Raw genomic sequence first — 16,138 nt, 5'->3', positions numbered from 1 at the left:
ACACACACACACACACACACACACACACACACACACACACACACACAGAGGTCTGTTATGATAAGGGGCACCTGGTAGCAATTACTGAGACAGGTTTAGCGACCTTTCCAAACTTCCTGTTCTGTTTGTTCACTGATGTATCCCCGTATCCCCAGTACTTAGAAAACATGAAATAGTACGTGAAGCAGATGCTTGTGTGGCACGAATCTCACATAATTGCCGTCTCACCGGATGCTGCAGTTTGGACTGAGGCCTGCTTTCCCCGCTGCAGACGCAGCGGTTGTGGCTGTCAGTGCTCCCATGCTCTCCCCTGTTGTGTACCATCCTAATGCAGCTCGAGGGGAGAGTCTAAGGATGCTTGTCCCTCCGTACCTCCTGCTGGGTCTTCCCCTCTGAGCTGAGCCTCATTTCTGCATGTGATATTATTGGATTCAGCTCTTGATGTGCTGATCTTGGGTAACAAAATACAAATACTTATTTTCATTTCAAGACAGTCTGGATTCTCTTTTTATGTGCATTCTTATACATCTGGGGCAGCCCACATCCTTCCACCCTCTGTGTATTTCTTTAGGTGGACCTAACATGTAGCATTTTTCCCTAGGTTCAGGGTCGGAGGGCGAGGACAGCTTCCAGGTAGAGTTGGAGCTAGTAGAGTTGACCGTGGGGACCCTGGATCTTCGTGAGTTTGAGGTACTGCCAAAGCGGAGGAGGAGGAAAAGGAATAAGAAGGAGAGAAGCCGAGACCTGGAAGCCTGGGCGCATGGGACTCTTCCCCAGCAACCTCAAGGAGATGATGAGGCCTTGTCACAGTCTGCCCAGGCACACGCAGCCCCTTTGGGGCCTTCCCTGGATGAGGCCAAGACCCCTGATCAGTCAGAGCTCTGGGACATGCTTCTAGCTGCTTGTCGAGCCGGAGATGTTGGGATGTTGAAACTCCAGCTAGCTGCCGGCCCCATAGGCCCTGGAGTTCTGTCTCTGCTCAGTGCCCCCTTGGGCTCCAGTGGTTTCACCCTCCTACATGCAGCAGCTGCAGCTGGGAGAGGTTCAGTGGTTCGCCTGCTGCTGGAGGCAGGTGCCGACCCTACCGTGCAGTAAGTAAGGGTCCCCAAGCCGAGTGAGCCCTTTGGGGTATAGAGAGGACCATCTGGAGGCTAACGTTGGTCCTGGCTACTTGACGGTATTCCCCTCGATCTGCTTGGGTGAGGCTGGGAGATGCAGGAGGCAAGCTAAACCCATATTTGGGGCTTTTCGCACCTAGGGATTCCCGGGCCCGGCCACCGTATACGGTTGCAGCTGACAGGTCAACACGTAATGAGTTCCGAAGGTTCATGGAGAAGAATCCAGATGCTTACGATTACAGCAAGGCTCAGGTCAGCTGGAAAAAGAAGCGGCAGCAGAGTAGGAAGGCAGCCTAGATCCTGGCTACGATCTTTTCTACTTTCTTCTAGTTCTCCCAAGGACAGTTATGTATGGGTCTTAGCTTACACCTCCCCGGAAATCCCCCAGGTGCCAGGGCCACTGACGCCAGAAATGGAGGCACGGCAGGCTATGCGGAAAAGGGAGCAGAAGGCTGCCCGGCGGCAGCGGGATGGGCGGCAGCAGAAGCGGTGGGAGCAGGACGAGGAGCACCAAGAGGCGCGGCGCTTTGCCGCCCTCAGCGACCGAGAGAAGGTGAGGCCGGAGCTTCTCTATTCCGCAGCCCCGACTTCCTGAGGGGTCTGACCCCTTCCCAGCGTGCAGCTGTCCCTTCTTGGGCACCCTGTCCGCCACCGGGGCCTTGTCCTTAACAAGACTTCTCTTTCCCTCAGAGGGCTCTGGCCGCAGAGCGCCGGCTGGCTGCCCAGCTGGGAGCGCCCACCCCCCAGGCCCCCGGCTCTGCAGCCATCAGTGGTCCGTAAGTGCAGGGGCAGGCGTGATGGCCAGGCCAGGCGTGGGCAAGTAGAATGAGTGTTGCCGAGTACCTCAGAAAGGCTGTTGGGGCTGGGGGGTGCTGGAGATGTTCTGGAAACCCTCTGGAGCAAAACCGGAAATGGCCCGAGGGGTGGGGAGAGCTTGGATTGGAAAGGTTCTGGGGTACCTGTTCAGCCATCTGTCTTCCTCTTGTGCAGACGCTGCTGGAGCTGTGGGACATCCCTCCAAGGCCTCACTCCCTTTCACTATCTTGACTTCTCTTTCTGCTCCACACGCTGTCTCCGGGATCACCGCTGCCAGGCCGCCAAGCCCTCTTCCTGATCTCTTACGGCTGCACCTGGAGCCAACTCGGCCCGGAGAGGGTGCATTCACACTAGCCCTAGGTTTCTTCTTTCCCGTGAAACAGGAGTATTTGGAAGATCAGAAAGGACACTCAGGAACCAGGGCAAAGACAGGGCCACAGAGGGGTGCGGAGCTGGGACTATCTCTGGAACTTTAATCACAATAAAGTTTGGCAAGGAAACTGCACTTAGACTTGCATTTGGGCCTTGTGGCCTTTGGTTCCTCGTGGTCACCATGGCCAGCACGAAGGGATCCTGCCCACTCCATGTCCCAGGTCCAAGGGTTACCTTTCTTTCAGTGCCCACTTAACTCCATTGGTTCAAAGGCACTTTGTGTATCAGCCAAGAGGGAATAGACGTATGTCTTATGCAAGGTGCTGTTGAGGATAGGCCTATCCAGAAACTGGATTTGGGGCCGAGGAGGCACGTTTTCCAGCTCCAGCACTGTGATTTTGTTGAGGGCTCCCCTATAAAACAGCAGGGGTCTTGGCACATAGAGGGTCTCTTGTGGCCCCCGCTTTGTCCAGTACCGGCCCAAGTTAAACCCATTGATCCAGACTTGGCCCTGGGGAAGAGAAAAGAGAACGAAAATAAAAGGGTCAGCTCTCAAGGGGGTAGAATCATCCCCTTTTGGGTTTCTTTCTTTTTTTCTTTTTTTTTTTTTAAAGACTTATTTATTAGAGAGAGAGAGTGCAGGGGGGAGGGGCAGCAGGCGAGGGAAAGAGAATCCCAAGCAGACTCCACATGCTGAGCGTGGAGCTTGATGCGGCACGACCCCAAGATCACAACCTGAGCCGAAATCAAGAGTCAGATGCTCAACCGACTGAGCCACCCAGGAGCCCCTCCCTTTTGGGTTTCTAATCAGGGATAATTTCTGCTCCCCCCTCCTTCACGATTTTCCTTTCATCACTCTGACCCCACAGTCAGCAGTACCTTGGTCCATCCAGGTAGAAAGAGAAAAGTGTCCCCGCCTTCTCCTAAAATTTGAAACGTTGTAGAGTAGAAGGTGGGGCCAGAGGGAACTTGATGACGTGACCTTTTCATCAACTGGAGGGGAAACCACCACTTTACAAGCTTATCAACTTTCAGAGGGAACATCAGCCACTGGGTAAGGACTGTTTGCCCCAGAATTGGGGGTTCTAACAGGCCCTGTGAAGAAGGCAAATGAAAACTTATCATTCATTAAGCTCTTAAATCCACACTATCCCTAATCAAGCCCTGGGGTGCAACTGGTGGCCATGTCTGGACCCCCACAAGCGACTACTTTGCTGCCTGACTCCTAAGCACAGGGCTCTTGTTTGTCCTCCATTAGGCCCCTATTTTCCCAAGGGAGTTTGGTCAGTAAGAGTCTGGAAGAGAAGGGGTGGGCAAGGCTAGCTCACCTTGAAGTCACTGCTGTTAGACCCGAAACTGAGCCTCCCCATGTTCTCCAGTAAGATGTCCACTTTGGCCCCTACTTTCCCCATCAAAAATAGTTGGTGTTTCATGTTTCGTTCCAGAACACCCTGAAACACCTGTGGATAAGAGGAGCTGTGAAAGGAAGGGCTCGGCATCTAACTCATGGCCATGACAGAGGAAGCTATGGTAGTTAGCACATGTATTTGGAGAGCAAATAGAATGTAGCCCATCTGTCAGTTACCCATTCATTCTGGAACCTTAGCCTCAGTCAAATTCTTCCTCATCCCAGCTCATCCGTGGCCCCCCTGCAAATGTGGGCAGACAGCGGGAAAAGGCAGATAAGGGGAACTTAAGGCTAAAGGGTGCTGGGGAGGAGAAGAAACAGGCTCACAAGGTAGCCTGGAATTAGGTCCTTACCCCATCTACCATCACATAGGCACGGTCATGTACTCTGTTGTTAGGCACCCAGAACTGTGTTGGCTCCGAAACAGTAGAAGTCAGATGGGTCCGGTACAACACAAAGCCACGGTCCTGGGTATGGAAGAGTGAGTACTGAAGAGGAACTGAGCGGTGAGAGAGGGTACTGTGGCGAAGATGCGCAGCTGAGGGAACCACTGGCAACAGCTGTTGAGGAAAGCTGCCACGCCTACTGGATGGGGGATTATGCCTTACCTGTTTGACAGCCTCAAAGGACATTGGCAAGATTGAACGGATGGGCCCTTGGGGGCACAGGAAGTCTAGGAAAGCCAGCAAATCCCCATCCTGTTAGAATAAGGAGAAGGTATTAGAATAAAAGCGAAGTTCCGGAATAAAGGGCAGAATAGGCTGGGCCATTTAGAGAACAAAGGGGTAGGATCAGAGAAAAGATGAGGAAGAGCTTACCAGATGCAGGGTCAAAGGTCCAAACATCATCTTGGGGCTGGGGGGAGGTAAAGGTCCCAAGGGAATTTCCTGGAACTGAGCCCAAATTCTCTCAGGAGCCATAGGAAAACCACACAACCCCTATTCCAAGACCCTAGCACACATATAACCCCTATTCCAAGACCCTAGCACACACACAACCCCTATTCCAAGACCCTAGCACACACACAACCCCTATTCCAAGACCCTAGCACACACACAACCCCTATTCTAAAACCCTAGCACACACAACCCCAATTCCAAGACCCTTGCGCAGGATTCTCAACCTGGGGTCCAGGGAAGGACTTCAAGAGGTCATGAAAATCCTGTAATTTTGCACATGCTTGTGTGTCTCTTCCCAGGTAGTCCCATCTGGGTAGTTGGGAAATGGTTCTGAGGGCTCCGTGGCCCAGACAACAATCAGTGATTCATGGGATCCCGTTACAAACAATTTAGGTACTCCCTTTCCCCAAATTAATAAAAGCCTTTGGCGCTTAATGAAGTGGTAGGGCACCTCGCTGATGACGTTTCGAAGAGCAAAAAGCTTAGGTGTGGGGTCCCCCGCTTCAGATATTGGTGCATCGTAGTCATAGCTGGTAGTAATTGGAAGAAAGCGTCCCTTCTCATCAGCACCTGGGGTCAAACCAATTTCCTTCATTCAGTGTCTTTCAAACAATAGGCACTAAGCAAAGACATTCATGCAGAGAATTTTGCCATCAGAGGGAGCAGTGGTGGCCACATCCAGCTTCTAGACCTCCTAATCTACCCAGCCCTAGGATTCTAATTCCCTGATGCCTCCCTGCCTCCACCCCAGGGACCATCTGGACTCACCATTCCAGAATCCAAAGTTGGTACCCCCGTGAAACATGTACCTGAAGTGGGGGAAGGTGGGGGGGGAAAGGCAAAAGCTGACCCACTGAGTCATTTTCATCCCCAACACCCCGTTACGGCTTCATGTTGACCCCCGTGTCTCCAGTTACATGTTCACACTGGCTCCCAGCTTCAGCATGTTCTCTAGGCCTGTGGTCACAGCCAACACGGACCGTGTGGAGTGACTCTGGCCCCAGTAGTCCAGCCAGCCTGTGTAGTACTCGGAGTTCACCTAAAACGTGGAATGAACGCCGGGAGCGGGATGGGAACTGAGCTCGACCCGTTCCCAACCCTGACTCTGGCTTTGATTGCCCTCCCCTCCAGCTCCTCACCAGTGGCCCACGGGGTTCATACTTCCGCAGCAAGGCAAAGATTTTGGTCATGTTGTCAGCTGCAGAAAGGAGGCAAAGGTGAAAGATAAACATAGAAGAAGAGATGCCCCCACCCCCTTCCCCAGACTCCACTCCACCCTTGCTCAAGAGACCTGGGCCAAAATCCACAGTGGTATAGAGTCCCTGGAGGGAGCCACATTTGAGTCCTTCAGGCCCATCTGTGGTGAAGAGCAAGATCCTGTCTCCTAGCAGCGCACGGAAGAGCCCAGCCAGGTGCCTCATGTAGCTGAAGTCACAGGCTCTGTAGCTACCATATTCATTCTCCACCTGCCAGGGAGAAGGAAAAGTGGAGCTTGGCTATGCAGTGGAGGTTAGGACCCCCGGCGCCTCCTTCCCCTTGCCCGGTCAACTTGTACCTGAATGCTAATGATGTTGCCCCCATTGTGGTAGAGCCATGGATATAACTTGGGCAGCAAGACCTTGAACCAGGAGTCCACTGCAGCAAGAAAGTCTAAAGGAAGGAGCAGTGGTCTACACATTAGGACACCACCTTTGCAGCCCCCACCCATAGCACAAGGCCAGCAACCTCAGCTGCCTGAACCCTGGGCTACAGTTTGCATCCCACTTGTCCACAAATGAATCTGAGCAGCAGTGACTCTGAACCCTGAGCACTTGTGAATTTGCATGGCAAGGACATCCGAGCACAGGAAACCTTAAAGCAGTGTTTGTAAATTTAATTTTTAAACATAAGAAAAATGTTAGGGACGCCTGGGTGGCTCAGTCAGTTAAGCGTCTGCTTTCAGCTCAGGTCATGATCTCAGGGTCCTAGGTTTGAGTCCCGCATCGGGCTCCTTGCTCAGCAGGGAGCCTGCTTCTCCCTCTGCCTGCAGCTCCCCCTGCTTGTGTGCTCTCTCTCTGACATAAATAAATAAAATCTTTAAAAAACAAGAACACTGAATTCCTTTACATTTTGTGTTCTGTATAAAGGGTGTCCAGATTTAACTGCCTCCTTTAATCCAAGCATATGTTAAATCTCATTCAACAAATATTTATGGGTGCTTACTGTACACCAAGCAATGTTCTAGGTATTAGGGATACAGAATAGAAAAAAACAGATAAAAGTCTCTGCCCTTGTGGAATTTCTTTCCCAATGAGGAAGGCAGACAATAAATAAATTGCTAAAATATATAGTATGTTAGTGCCAAGGAGAAAAAATAAAGCAGGGAAGAAGGATATAAAAGGGCGGGGGAGCTTAAATTTTAGAGAGTAGCCCAGGGCAGCCCTCACTGAGAAGGTGATTCTGCAGGAAGCTAGCAGGAGCACTGAGTGCAAAGGCCTCAAAGCTGGAATGTGCCTGGTGGGTTTGAAAAACAGCAATGAGGTCGTTGTGAACAATGATGAAAAGAGTAGAGGTCAGGGAGGTGACAGGGCCAATTAGGTAGGACCTAATATGAAGGCCATTTTAAGGACTACATGGTTCATATTCTGAATGAGATGAGAACCTATTGGAGAGGTTTAAGCAGTGAAATGCCATGATCTGAGATATGTATTTAAACTTCTATTTTAACAGGATCACCCTATATCGAGAACAGAGGGGTAGGGGCAAAGAAGGGAAACCAGTAAGTAAGCTATTAAAGTAGTCCAGGTGGGAGAGGTGGTTTGGATTAGTGAGGGTGATGAAAAGTAGCTGAATTCAATATATTTTGAGAGTAAAGCTGCAAGGTTTTCTGATAGGTTGAATGTGAGGTGGGAGAGAAAGGCATGAAGAATTACACCACAGTGCTTAGCCTGATCAGTTAGAAAATGGAGTCACCATTAACTGAGAGGAGATCGTAGGAATAGCTGGGGGAGTGGCAGGCAGAGGGAGACTAAACCTAACCCTAACCCTGCTGAGCAAGGAGCCCGACGCAGGACTCGATCCCAGGACCCTGAGATCATGACCTGAGCCGAAGGCAGATGCTTAACGGACTGAGCCACCCAGGCATCCCCTGACTGGAGATTCCTATTTCAGAGTCATTAACTATTAGATGGGATTGGATGCCAAGAGAATGGATGAGGTTGTCTAAGGAGTGAACACATAGAAAAGAGAAGCGTCCAAGGACTGAGCCCTGCAACACCCCAGCATTTAGCGGAAAGAGAAAGGGAGAAGAACCAGCATGAGACTAAGAAGGAGGGCGCCTGGGTGGCTCAGTGGGTTAAGTGTCTGCCTTCGGTTCAGGTCATGGTCCCAGGGTCCTGGGACGGAGTCCTGCATTGGGCTTCCTGCTCAGCGGGGAGCCTGTTTCTCCCTCTGCAATCCCACCCCCCTCCCCTGGCCCCTGCTCGTGATCTCTCTCTCTCTCATGCTCTCCCTCCCTGATTCTCTCTCAAATGAATAAATAAAATCTTTAAAACAAACAAAAGAGACTAATAAGGAGTGGTCAGCAAGGCTGGGGCATGGGGAAGGAGCAGGGACCAGATAAAGGTGGTATCTTGGAAGCCAAGAGGAGAGTGTGTGTCAAAAGATGGAGTGAACAGCTGGGCTGGGTGCTCCTGACTGGCCAAGGAGGAGAGAGGCCTGGAAAGGGACTGTGGACTCGGGAGTGAAGAGGTCGCTGGCCTTCTTTTCTTTTCTTTTCTTCTTTCTTTTCTTTCTTTCTTTCTTTCTTTCTTTTTTTTTAGGATTTTATTTATTTATTTGACAGAAAGAGACACAGCGAGAGAGGGAACACAAGCAGGGGGAGTGGGAAAGGGAGTAGCACGCTTCCTGCTGAGCAGGGAGCCCCATGAGGGGCTCGATCCCAGGACGCTGGGATCGTGACCTGAGCTGAAGGCAGACGCTTAACGACTGAGCCACCCAGGCGCCCTGGCTTTCTTGAGAAAAGTGGACACCGCATGCTGGTGTTCCAGCATGACTTTACCATTTCAAATGTATTTCATAGCCAGCTGAGTTGGAGAATTGCTCTGAGGGGCATAAAGCTCTTCAGCGTCCTCAGAAGTGGAAGAGTCCCTGCAGGGTCCCCGGCAGATACAAAGCATTTTTACCAAAGTGATCTTTTTAAAAGATATAAATCAGATAAAATCACTCCCTTGCTCTGATGACTTCCTATTTACACCTGAAGTAAAATCCAAACTCCTTGAAAGTTTTGGGCATTTCAGAGCTTCATCTTGAATTCTCATCTTTTCTCCCCCTATGCTCTCTCCTCAGGCAATGTCTCAATAGCCATGGATCTAAATGCCAGCTTTAGACTGACAAGTCCCAAATTTCTCTCTAGCTCAGACCTCCCCATGAGCGCCACACTCACACAGCCTATGGCTTACTTAACATCCTCACTTGAGTGTGACAGGACAGAAATTTAACGCGACCAGATGAACTGTTCTTCCCCAAAAAAGGTGGTCCTTTGCTGCCCCTAGTCTCCTCCATCTTTCCTATGTCAGTCAATGGTGGCATCGTCTTGACTGGCCAGAAAGGGGACCCCTTTCTTTCCAGACCGTACCCATTGCTGTTCCCCGCCCCCCACCCCTCCTTCCCATCAAAATCTATGAACCAGTCCTGGTGATTTTGATCTCCAACCTACATCTCAATTCTGCCCTCTTCTCATCCCCACCTCCGTCACCTTAGTCCAGGAGCCATCGCTCCCTCCTCAACTACAGTCAGAATCTCCCAATTAGTTTTGCCACCTCCACCCTTGTCCCCCTCCCTCCATTCTCCACATCCAGGCTAAAGTAATCTGAGAACAGATCAAACCTGTCTGGTTAGGCTCTTCCAATGGCTTTCTACTGTGCTTAGAATAAGATGCAAACCCTTACAGTGGCCTACCAGGTCCTGCATGAACAGTCCCTATCTATCTCCAATTTCATGTTACATTCCTCTCTCCCTTAACGGCTATGCTCCAGCCAAGCTGGCCTCAAGCAGGCCATGTTCTTTCCCACCTTTGGGTTTTAGAATATACTGTTCCCTCTACCTGGTCGTTGTCACCTCACTCTTCATATGACCAGCGCTTTCCCTTCCCTAGAGTCAAGTGAAATGTCATCATCTCAGAAAAGCCTTTTCTGGCCTCCGTACCCCAAACAGGCCTTCCCTGTTACTCACGATCTCAACTCGTCTATTTTCATGGGTGGTATTTTTACAGCTTGCGCTAATCTTACAGGTTTTGGTTTTTTAAAAAGCTGTTTCTTTCACCATAAGCTCCACGGCACAGGGGCTGGGTCTGTCTGGTCCCTCAGTTTGTAGCATCTTGCTAGGCCTGATGGAAACACTCAAATATCTGCATGAATGATCTCCAGTGTGGGGATGGTCTCTTCGGTTTTGGGCACCCAAACGACCCATTTTGTTGCTGTTGGTTGTTTTTTCTGTGTTAAAAATGTTATCTCAACTCACCTGGGTCTGAGGTTCTCAGATGTATATCAGGTTTTTGAAGCAACCAGGCTGGGAGACCCCCCTGAGACAAACATAAAGACAGCAGGTTTTGTTGTTCGGGAGTCGGGGAGGGCAGGTAAGAAGGGAGGATGTTGAGTCTAGCACTGGAAGTGGCCCTACAGTGCAGGCAGATGGGAGGAGTGGAGGAACTACCCAGGAGTGGCTCTGGTTCTGTCCCTTCTCCTAACTCACCATGTCCCATTCTGCACAGATGTAAGGTCCTGGTCTCAGTATGACCAACAGGTTCGCTATAGATGCCTCATTCAGAAATGCAAAGAGGTCCCGGCTGCCATTAAAGTTATAGACCCCAGGCTCTGGCTCATGGTAGTTCCAGGGCACATAACTGAGAAAGAAAAAGGTTAGCAGGGCCCCAGGCGGGGAGGTGCTGAGAGGCCTACGGGCTCAGGCCTTGCAGGGAATCTCCAGGAAGCTGTTAGGAGGAGGTCCTGGCCCACCCTTTCCCACCTTTGGCCTGAAAGCCCTGGAGCTCTCATACCCAGCGAGGCTTCCTATCCCAATCCCCTTCTTACGGGCTTGGTAGGAAGGGTAAATCCCGCCCTCCATGGCTCTCCTGAGCACTTCTTACAACTGTACAGTGTTGAGGCCACTCATTCGCATCTTGAAAAGCCGGTCTGCCCAAAGCACCCGCGGTACCCGAAAGTAGTGCAGGCTGCCAGACACGTAGCGGAACGGGGCCCCATCTAGGAGGAATCTGTCATTTTCCCGATCCACTACGAACGACCGAGTGTCTGCCTGCAAAGGGAGAGACCAGGCTCAGCAGAGGTCTGGAGTCGGGGGTAGGGGCGGTCAGTGTCCGGAGAGAAGTGGGAACTAGCCTGCCCATTGTTCTGTGATTTTTCACTTTCCTTCTCTCCCGGGCCAGATCTCCTCCCGCCTCACCACACCCAGCCTGCTGATTCAATCCTGGCATTTTACCTGGGGCAGCAGCGTCAGAAGTGGTAACAGCAGGACAGGAAGGCAGAGCGGCTTCTTGGGAGCCATGGCGCTAACGGGGCTCCTCTAGTCTGAGAGGGCGGTCCGACTGTCACGTGCCAGATTCCTGGGAGGGAAGCTCAGCGAGCAAGGGGGCGGGGACCACCTCAAGTTGCCAGGCCAGTAGCCTGGACTTGTCCACCTGCTACTCTACTAGTTTGTAAAAATCCTCTACATCTTGAATCTGCTTCATCAGCGTCACCTGGGAGCTTTTAGAAATGCAGAGTCTCAGGTCCTACCTCAGACCTATAGGATCAGAATTTGCATTTTAACAAGATTCCCAGGCGATCCTAAAGACTTTCAAGATTGAGAAGCACTGTCCTACTAAACTGAGCTCCCTGAGGGTGAAGAGTACCTTGTCCATCTTGAATCCTCAGCTTCTAGCACAGGGCCGGGCACATAGCAGGTTAAATCTGGGTGAATGAATGTCAGAACCAGGGGGCTAAAACAGGTTCAGAACCAAGAGAAACCAGATCTTCCCAGTGGTGTGAAAGTGGGGGACCAAGTTACAAGAGGGATCTTTCTCCTGGTGGCCCTGTTACAGCAAAAGAGACCACCTCAGCCATTCCTTCTTCTTTGGATGTGCACTGCTCTTCAATCTATCCCTGCCTGCCTGTGTGAGAGATGTCAAGGACAACTACTTGGTGCCAAGGCTTGGGAATTTGTGAATTTCCATGACTCCTGCCTTCACAGTCCCAAGCCTGGGATGTAAGAACCAGAATAAGAAAAATAAAATAGTAATAAAAGTAATAATAATTTGTTTATTGACACTAACTGAGGGTTATGTCAGATATTGTGCTAAGCACTTTACATCTCATTTAATCTTCAAAAAACTCCGTGCAGTTGATAATTATCATTCCCATTTTACAGATGAGGAAATTGAGAGGCAAATTTTGAATAACCTGTTCAAGGTCCCACAACTAATTTAGCAGAGCTGGGATCTGAACTAGGCAGTCTGGCCTCACAGTACGTGCACTTAATCTTAGGTACTATTATACCTTGTTTACAATCAGGGAAACTGAGGCTCTGAGAGGTTAAGTGGTCCAAGGCCACAATGCTAGTAACTAAGCTATTAAGACAGGATTTAGAACCTAATCTGGTTCAAAAGCCTAAGCTCTTAACCATTCTAACTAGGGCAGTGGGATACAGGCCAGAGCCCCCAAGGTTGTATTGATCAGAGCTGTAGGGGGTAGGGGTCCAGGCCGCCAGCACGCGCCCCAGCACCCGCCCCTCGGGGCTGGACTGTAGTCAGCTTCCTACCTCCGGCATTGGGAGATGGAGGTCCTGGGGGCCTCGGGCCGAGCCCGGCTTTGCTCCCCTTTGGCGTGGGTGCCTGCGTCTTGACCACGAAGGCCAGGTGTGGCACCCTCACCCGGGTCCTGGGACCCGTCCTCCCCCAGGCTTAGCCCACCCCCGGCCTCTCAGCTCGGTGCCCCCACATTATCCCGATGCCCAGCGGTTGCTAGGATACCGCGGGCCGTTACGCCGGCGCGGCCTGATGACGTATGCACTTCTTCCGGTCCCCGGCGCTTCTCTCCAGCCCGAGCCAGGTCAGTGGGGAGTCCGGGCTGCCCCCGCCCCGCGCCCCGGCTCTGCGCGCCCAGGCGGGGGGGTGGGCTCTTCCCGGGGGTGGGCTCTGCCGGGGGTGGGCTCTGCCGGGGGTGGGCCCGGACCTCGCACCCCGACGAACTACCCTCTGCCCTGCCGTGGCGCCCCGATGGCCGTGGGAGCGGGGGCCGCTCAAAGGTGGGCTGGGTTGGAGGAAGCGGCCTCGCAGTCGCTGCGTGGCGGGAGGCTTTAAGGCACCTGAGCCCAGCCTTCTTGGAGCTGGCGTCGCCAAAGCCCGTTTTCTCTACGTTCCGAGACCCGGGCGCCAGTTCTCCACGTTGGTACTTCAGGGGTCGTCTGGATCGTGCCTGACCCACGACCCTGCTATTCTTTTCCTTCCAGCATGATCCGCCGGGCCCCCAGCGCATCGCCTGGAAGAGCCCACTTAACCTGGACGAAGCTGTCGGCCTCCTCAGACCGCCCTTGAGGAGGATGACTGAGACACTATGGGCCACGCGCTGTGTGTCTGCTCTCGGGGAACTGTCATCATTGACAATAAGCGCTACCTCTTCATCCAGAAACTGGGGGAGGGGTGAGTGTTCGGAAATCACTTAGCTAGTCCCCAGGGTTCTGGTGATTGAAGGACAGCAGTCTGCACATGATAGGGGCACAAAAGTTTTATTCTCTTAACCTTAATCCTTTAGCTCACCTGACAGAGCCTAGTGACACGGTAGTCAAGAAAGTGGATTCTGGAGCCAGGCCTCCTGGATCCACCTTGTATGACCTTGAAAAGCCATGGTTTCTTCATCTGCTTAACGGAGATAATTGTCTTTTGTCGCTGATGGAGTTGTGAGGATTAAATGTGATAATGCGTATAAAACATCTCACCCAGTGCCTGGTTCCCAGCACTTGATAAATGTTGACTGTTACTCATGTAATATTTATGGAGCATTTGTCATGTGCAGAGCAGTGCATTGTGACCAAAGTACCTCCAGGGATTACTGTGTTCCTACTCGAGTCCAAAGTGTAAAATCTTCAGACTTCTCTTGAAGCCACATCTTGGGAGGGTTTCTGCTAACTGGGAAAGATACCCCCCTCCCCTTCTCCCCAGGGAGTTCCTCTGGGTCCAAGCCGTATGGGAGATGACTGTGGTCCTTCACTGACCCCTTTGGCCCACAGTGGGTTCAGCTATGTGGACCTAGTGGAGGGCTTACATGATGGACACTTCTACGCCCTGAAGCGGATCCTGTGTCACGAGCAGCAGGATCGGGAGGAGGCCCAACGAGAAGCAGACATGCATCGCCTCTTCCGTCACCCCAACATCCTTCGCCTTGTGGCTTCTTGTCTGAGGGAGCGGGGCACTAAACATGAGGCCTGGTTGCTGCTGCCCTTCTTCAAGGTCAGAAAGTCTCCTGGCAATGGAGGGGCTTGCAACAGAGTCATCTCCCGAGGGCTGTGTGAGTAGCCAAGCATGTTAGGAAGCAGAGACCATGACCTGGGGTTGACTGTTTCAGATTTGGGGTCTAGTGGGACTGTGAGGTGTGTAGTGTGTGTGGTGAAAGAGTTGCTAGGCTCTGACACAGGGAAGGGATCAGGCTGAGGGAGCAGAGGCTCAGAAAACATGTCCAACTATGGGGAAACTTGTGTTGCAGAGGGGTACGCTGTGGAACGAGATAGAAAGGCTGAAGGACAAAGGCAACTTCTTGACTGAAGATCAAATCCTTCAGCTGCTGCTGGGTATCTGCAGAGGCCTTGAGGCCATTCATGCCAGAGGTTTTGCCCACAGGTCAGTGGGAGGGCCCTGTGTGCTTATGGGGCAGAAAGGAAGAACCTTACCAAAAGGAATGAGAGGTCTCTGCTCTCCTCCCAAGGAACAGTCCCCATGATTCTTTTGCCCCCAGGGATTCTAGCCTCCCGATCCAGGGATGCTCATGGGTCATTTCCACTTCCCTACAGGGACCTGAAGCCCACTAATATCTTGCTTGGAGATGAGGGGCAGCCGGTTTTAATGGACTTGGGTTCCATGAATCAAGCTTGCATCCATGTGGAGGGCTCCCGCCAGGCTCTGGCCCTGCAGGTAAGAGTGTCCAGGTTCCTTTGCCCTCCTGTTCCCCATCCTCCACCTTTTCTCTTGCATTCCCCCAATTTGGTCACATAACTGTGACCTGTGCCCCTTGTTTGAACTGTTCCAGGACTGGGCAGCCCAGCGATGCACCATCTCCTACCGGGCCCCGGAGCTCTTCTCCGTGCAGAGCCACTGTGTCATCGACGAGCGGACTGACGTCTGGGTGAGGAGCGTGTGGCTGGGCACATGGGTGGGGAGGAGTGCTACTCTGTACCTGCTGCGCGGCAGAGGGGCAGGGCTTTGGGTTCGAGTGCATGGGGCCCCAGGAACCGTGTATGTCCCCATCCCCCTCGACTTCCTTCCTGGGAACTGTCGCTGACACTGTACTCAGCTGCTCAGGAAGTGGTATAATCCTGCCCTTTGAACAGAGCGAGCACAGCGAAGTGTCAGGGCTGAAGGCAGTGGCTAGGCACGGGGTGCAGAGGCCTCCAGCTAACGGGTGGTTTCTCTGGACCCTGGTGGTGTCGTGTGGCTGAAGGTCAGCATATTCTTTTTAGCTTCTGTAGTCACCTTTTAGTACAAGATTAAGAGGAGAGATACCACCTCCATTGGTCCCCTGTCAAGGAATAACCAAGTTATGCTCAGTCCTTAGGCTGCGTGCTATATGCCATGATGTTTGGGGAAGGCCCATATGACATGGTGTTCCAGAAGGGTGACAGTGTGGCCCTTGCTGTGCAGAACCAACTCAGCATCCCGCAGAGCCCCAGGTGAGCAATAGAGGGGGCACCCACCACTTCATACTCCTCCCTGACGTTAGCGGAGTTGGAACCTTGGCACGGGGAATAGGAACCCTCTGATCACCCTGCCCGCCTCCTTCCACAGGCATTCTTCAGCCTTGCGGCAGCTGCTCACCTCAATGATGACTGTAGACCCCCAGCAGCGCCCTCCCATTTCTGTCCTCCTCAGTCGGTTAGAGGCACTGCAGCCCCCAGCTTCGGGCCAGCACAGCACCCAGATCTGAACCAACCAGTGGCCACGTTGAGAAGGTGGTCCCTGTGCCTTGGAAGGAGGCTCCCGTCCCTCATTAGAATCTCCGTCCAGTCTTTCCAGGACTGCTGTCTTGTCGTTGGGGGCAGGCGGATGGGGACAGTCAACTCAGTCTTATTTCTCTGCTTCTGCTCTCTTATCTCCGAGAGCAACAGCTGGACAGAGGGACTGACTGAGTTGGGGTGGATGAGGGTGGGAGATGGGGAAAGGGAAACTGATAGAATCTAGAAAGGCTCTGAGCAGGACTGCTGAGCTTACATCATGGTCTGCCTTCACATCTGGGAGCAGGAGAATGTATAAATAGAAGAATAAAGTGAAAGCAGCTTGGTGTGGA

At 52.2% G+C, this 16,138-nt stretch overlaps 3 protein-coding genes across 8 annotated transcripts in view; 2 read left to right on the top strand and 1 right to left on the bottom strand.

The window, feature by feature from the left end:
- The window catches only part of ANKZF1 (ankyrin repeat and zinc finger peptidyl tRNA hydrolase 1), a 6,369-nt gene extending 3,930 nt beyond the window's left edge, over positions 1–2,439 (top strand). For all 4 annotated transcript variants that reach the window (XM_025891296.2, XM_025891318.2, XM_073878467.1 and 1 more), the window contains 5 exons: positions 602–1,091; positions 1,259–1,370; positions 1,507–1,671; positions 1,809–1,894; positions 2,109–2,439. In XM_025891296.2, the coding sequence (XP_025747081.1) occupies positions 602–1,091; positions 1,259–1,370; positions 1,507–1,671; positions 1,809–1,894; positions 2,109–2,232 (977 nt within the window). In that variant the 3' untranslated portion in view covers positions 2,233–2,439. The remainder of the gene's footprint in view (positions 1–601; positions 1,092–1,258; positions 1,371–1,506; positions 1,672–1,808; positions 1,895–2,108) is intronic.
- GLB1L (galactosidase beta 1 like) lies at positions 2,380–12,579 on the bottom strand. 2 transcript variants are annotated; one of them, XM_025891336.2, is made up of 17 exons: positions 12,405–12,579; positions 11,088–11,223; positions 10,738–10,904; positions 10,344–10,494; positions 10,113–10,173; positions 6,169–6,263; positions 5,905–6,079; positions 5,753–5,811; positions 5,531–5,652; positions 5,382–5,422; positions 5,065–5,183; positions 4,533–4,607; positions 4,323–4,412; positions 4,068–4,181; positions 3,635–3,766; positions 3,186–3,401; positions 2,380–2,817 (listed from the first exon to the last, which is right to left on the bottom strand). In XM_025891336.2, the coding sequence occupies exons 2-17, from the start codon at positions 11,151–11,153 to the stop codon at positions 2,548–2,550; spliced, it is 1,953 nt and encodes a 650-aa protein (XP_025747121.1). In that variant the 5' UTR covers positions 11,154–11,223; positions 12,405–12,579; the 3' UTR covers positions 2,380–2,547. The 2 variants fall into 2 exon arrangements, with proteins under 2 accessions (XP_025747121.1, XP_025747114.1); XM_025891329.2 differs by having other exon boundaries at positions 11,088–11,211.
- Positions 12,580–12,640: 61 nt separating this feature from the next.
- On the top strand, positions 12,641–16,138 carry STK16 (serine/threonine kinase 16). 2 transcript variants are annotated; one of them, XM_025891274.2, is made up of 8 exons: positions 12,641–12,694; positions 13,095–13,284; positions 13,872–14,091; positions 14,345–14,478; positions 14,649–14,769; positions 14,885–14,980; positions 15,403–15,524; positions 15,640–16,138. In XM_025891274.2, exons 2-8 carry the CDS (start codon positions 13,199–13,201, stop codon positions 15,776–15,778), a joined length of 918 nt encoding a protein of 305 aa, XP_025747059.1. In that variant the 5' UTR covers positions 12,641–12,694; positions 13,095–13,198; the 3' UTR covers positions 15,779–16,138. The 2 variants fall into 2 exon arrangements, with proteins under 2 accessions (XP_025747059.1, XP_025747055.1); XM_025891270.2 differs by lacking the exon at positions 12,641–12,694 and adding an exon at positions 12,724–12,890.

The sequence above is a fragment of the Callorhinus ursinus genome, unplaced genomic scaffold, assembly GCF_003265705.2.
Source record: "Callorhinus ursinus isolate GAN/ISIS: 27379988/994484 unplaced genomic scaffold, GSC_fseal_2.0 scaffold2, whole genome shotgun sequence".
Classification (NCBI taxonomy): domain Eukaryota; kingdom Metazoa; phylum Chordata; class Mammalia; order Carnivora; family Otariidae; genus Callorhinus; species Callorhinus ursinus.
This window is presented reverse-complemented; position numbering and strand designations above follow the sequence as displayed.

Bases quoted from the DNA above. Each gene is read 5' to 3' on its own strand.
- GLB1L (XM_025891336.2), bottom strand. From the start codon at position 11,153: ATGGCTCCCAAGAAGCCGCTCTGCCTTCCTGTCCTGCTGTTACCACTT. The intron at 10,174-10,343 runs GTGAGTTAGGAG...TGTTTGTCTCAG, and splicing joins TCTGTGCAGAATGGGACATG to GGGGGTCTCCCAGCCTGGTT. The intron at 5,184-5,381 runs GTGAGTCCAGAT...GTTTGACCCCAG, and splicing joins CAACTTTGGATTCTGGAATG to GTGCTGATGAGAAGGGACGC.
- STK16 (XM_025891274.2), top strand. From the start codon at position 13,199: ATGGGCCACGCGCTGTGTGTCTGCTCTCGGGGAACTGTCATCATTGAC. The intron at 13,285-13,871 runs GTGAGTGTTCGG...TTTGGCCCACAG, and splicing joins ATCCAGAAACTGGGGGAGGG to TGGGTTCAGCTATGTGGACC. The intron at 14,479-14,648 runs GTCAGTGGGAGG...ACTTCCCTACAG, and splicing joins GCCAGAGGTTTTGCCCACAG to GGACCTGAAGCCCACTAATA.